The 3,868-nt window shown below is 37.8% G+C and overlaps 1 protein-coding gene across 5 annotated transcripts in view; it reads right to left on the bottom strand.

The window, feature by feature from the left end:
• Window positions 1-3,435, bottom strand: part of LOC107708639 (E3 SUMO-protein ligase PIAS2-like) — a 14,708-nt gene extending 11,273 nt beyond the window's left edge. For 2 of the 5 annotated variants that reach the window (XM_016512922.1, XM_016512923.1), the window contains exons 1-5: window positions 3,385-3,425; window positions 1,522-1,966; window positions 782-869; window positions 634-684; window positions 411-501 (exon numbers count right to left, since the gene is read on the bottom strand). In XM_016512922.1, the coding sequence (XP_016368408.1) occupies window positions 411-501; window positions 634-684; window positions 782-869; window positions 1,522-1,966; window positions 3,385-3,408 (699 nt within the window). In that variant the 5' untranslated portion in view covers window positions 3,409-3,425. Of the gene's footprint in view, window positions 1-410; window positions 502-633; window positions 685-781; window positions 870-1,521; window positions 1,967-2,310; window positions 2,397-3,058 lie in introns of all 5 variants that reach the window. The other 3 variants (XM_016512924.1, XM_016512926.1, XM_016512925.1) reach the window with 3 other exon arrangements.
• Between the last annotated feature and the right edge of the window lie 433 nt (window positions 3,436-3,868).

The following is a 3,868-nucleotide window of genomic DNA, read 5'->3' as shown; positions in this document are numbered from 1 at the left end:
AGCTGGGCGCCGCCGGTGTGCCTACACTCATAGAAAATAATGTATTTGATTAATGTATTAATGTATTAATGTATTTGCCAAAAAGCTTTTGTTGAAAGACAGAGCAAGGGGCGTGGCAGTACTGAAACACCGTCTAAGCTGTTTGCCAATCACAACACACTGGGACAGCTAACCAATCACAACACATTTTGTTTTACGGAAGGCGGACCTTCATCAAAGCCGGAACTAATCGAGCTGTTTGTGCCAGGCTGGGGAGAAAGGTATTGTAATACCACCAAGCATGAGAGCATGTTCTAGTACACCCCCAAAACAAAATCAAGACTTTGTAAAAGAGCATAATAGGACCCCTTTAAGAACTAAAAACATTAAATGTGGGCTTAATGAAGGTTTATTGTGAGAGGATTACATACAGGGAGGGGAAAGAGCTTCCCATTGACTTTGATGCAGAGGCTGTTTGGAAAATTGTCCTCTTGTGGACAGCTGGTCTCTGCTAGGCAAAACCTAGAATTAAAACATAAAACAGAATGTCAAAGTGTCTAAATTTGGGATTATGGTGACAACATCTTTGTACATGTTGCTGAACCGAATACACAAATGACAGTATTGTAAAAGCAACATTGAGCTGGTTCTTACCGCAGCTGAATTTGAACCATGTAGTCCCTTCTTCCACCTGGAAGAAAGTCCCTATGCACAAGTGTAAGAAAAACAAAGAACCAAATCAGACAAAGAGTAAGAGACAAGTCACATTATCTAAGCCACGTTTAAGTCAATTAGTTCTTACCGGGAAATGCAAACTTCTCTCACTTGTTGTGGAGTCAAAGCAAATATGAAGTACTTTTCATGATGAAACCTCTGACCAGCATGGGTCCCTTTAAAACACAAGTCAGTCAAAAGGGGTGTATAGTTTTAAACTGAAGACACGGGCAAAGAGGAAATCATGTACAATCCAGCTGATGGGCTAACAAATGGTTTACATACACTATTGTTCAAAAGTTTGGGATTGGTAAGATTTTTAAAAACTTTTTAAAAGAAGTCTCTTATGCATTGATCAAAAATACAATAAAAATAGTAATATTTTGAAATACTATTACAACTTAAGATAACTTTTTTGTTCTGTTTTTGAACTGTTTTTCTATTTTAATATATTTTAAAATGTGGAAAAGCCAAACTTTCAGCAGAAATTACTTTAGTGTTCAGTGTCATTCAGTATCATTCTGATTTGGTGCTCAAGAAACATTTCTTATTATTACAATGTTGAAAACAGTTGTGCTGCTTAATATTTTTGTGTAAACCATGATTTTTTTTTTTCTGGAATTTGATGAATATAAAGTAACAGCATTTTATTTGAAAAAGCAAACTTTCTTAACATTCTAAACGTCTTTACTGTCACTTTTGATCATTTAATGATCAACAAATGATCATTAAATGATCACCTTGCTGAACAAAAGCATTAATTTCTTTAAAAAAAAAAAAAACCTTTAATAAAATAAAAGACAATCCAAACATATCTTATAAAATTACCTAAGCTTGATGGTTTAATCAAGACATCCAGCACATCGTAAAATGGTAGGGACTTCATCTGCACATCCGGGTGAACGGGGGCCATAAGTGGCGTGGGCTGCTGCTGCATATTCATCATCATGGGCTTTGATTCATGAAACGCAGGTGAATCGCAGCTCACCAGGTGCTGCTGCTGCTGCAGGAAGTCAGAATGGCCACCGCTGTCTATTTGAAAATAGGATTTAATGCTTGACTTCAGAGCCGCCAAATCCTGAAGACCATCAAATGTCCGCGGGTATCTCCGACGATACAGTTCCTTTATTTTGATCTGCACAGCAGGACTACAACCACTCCTGAGTAAATGCAAAGCCCTCAGCAAAAGTTCATGTTTTCGACCGCTCTTATTCCTTCCAGCAAATCCTAACAGTACCTGGAGCTCTGAGACGCGGAAACTTGATACCATATTCTGAAAAAAACAAACAAAAAAAACAAAACAAATCCAGACGAGCAATAAAACACTTTGAGATACCAAACATGTAAAAGCAAATGGCCTGATAAAGCAAATGAGCATTTCTGCAACACAAGTTAGTAAGAGAAACCACCCTCTATGCCATGCTGTCAAAACATAAAAATGTGTGCATTAATAATCATGGCATAAGCTGGTGGAATATAGTTACACTAGATTTTTAAAGAACCAAAAAGGTGTCATTTGAAAGCAGCTTAATTAATAAAGAATTATGCGTGAGGTGACAACCCACCCAAATACACCCATTCCAGAAACCCCAGAGAAATAAGAAAATCTCAACTGACCCTTCATTACATGGTCCATGCTTGATTGTTCTTACATGTTAATCCTTTTTTTCTTTAAAAATCCTTAACAAATGACCGAAATGCATCTAAAATGTTGAGAATAATTCCAAGACCAATTAGATGAACATCAAAAGAGTGACAAAAGGACAAAACACAGATGCTCACTTTGATCCAGACAGAAATGAACTGTACTGCTCAGGTTAAAAAAAGCTTAGTTTACAGTTAAGCAGGATGTTTCTGAACAATTTACAAGACAACATGAATTAGTCATACAATGGCAAGTATAATAGCACACAAAAGCAGGTGTCTAACTCACAGGCTATTTGTTATTGATTGTATAGCTGCTGATGCTGAACTGCAATGCATTCAATTAAACTTTGTAAGATGATGTATGCCTAAATTAGGCAAAGCTGTTATCTTGAGACAAATGTGGGGAAGAAAACGATCACGGTGACAAGGATCAAGTTTTTCTTGCTTGCTGGCGACCCACTTGCAGGATTGTAAACAACATTTTCAAGGTGTCCCTCTTTAAAGTTACTTCGCAATTTTTTGTGTAAAATGTTGACTTATATTTACACACACGCACACACATTTCGGACAAACTGATCTACACATCTTTCGCCCATGCAAACAAGTCATAAATCAAACTACATGTAGACATCGTCTATTGCTGTCGGACGCTAGCTAACAAAAGACCAGCCAAAACAAATCGAGCAGTGAAGAAATTGTAACGTAAAAAACTTTTTACCTGCAGCGAACAGTCGTCAGTTCAGTTAGGCATTGTAATAAAGCTTTTTCATGCAGTGAAGGGTGGTAATAAAAGCAGTGACATTTTGAGGCTGATCTTCAATGTTTGTGTTGCAGATCGAGAGCTAAAAGAGTGGTTGGTGGCTAACAGGCTAAACACAATCCGTCTAACAGAGTGATGGGACGTTTCTGTGTTAACTATACAGAAACTAACCCAAGGGCAGCAAACCGAACAGTAAAATGGATTAACAAACGGTAACCGCAAAATGGTTTTTAAAATGTGAAAGACGCATATAAGTAGCCAGCTATCATTGCACTTTCGCCTACCCGTAAGTCCTCAATATCCGCCATTTTCTGGCTGCGCTCATCCTGGCCAGTCCGGAGATGTCGGGTCACGTGACACAGCCTGGGTTAAAGGGGTCATATAATACATTTTTGTATTTTAATTCTTGGCCTTGAGGTCCACTTGTAATGTAAGTAAACATTTTCTTCGTCAAAACAGCCATATTTCGTTTTCTTTCACCATTTCCCACGCTTTCATTGAATGATGGAAACAACGTTTCTTTGGTCTGCTGTGCCTTTAAGAAGTTCTACTGGGAAGATCATATAACAGTACATAACAGTGATTTCGGTGTGATGTTCACTTCCCAATAAAGTATTTTTGCACAAAGGCACATTAGCTGTGTAGTTTATGCCAGTGGTTCTTAACCAGGTGGCCGGGGCTCACGTGGGGCCTAAGTCAACTTCTGTATGTGTTCAGAAATGTGAGAACACATCAATATAGTTATTCCATAACATTACACATAACATG

Source organism: Sinocyclocheilus rhinocerous, unplaced genomic scaffold (genome assembly GCF_001515625.1).
Source record: "Sinocyclocheilus rhinocerous isolate Xijiao unplaced genomic scaffold, SAMN03320098_v1.1 scaffold1858, whole genome shotgun sequence".
NCBI lineage: Eukaryota > Metazoa > Chordata > Actinopteri > Cypriniformes > Cyprinidae > Sinocyclocheilus > Sinocyclocheilus rhinocerous.
This window is presented reverse-complemented; position numbering and strand designations above follow the sequence as displayed.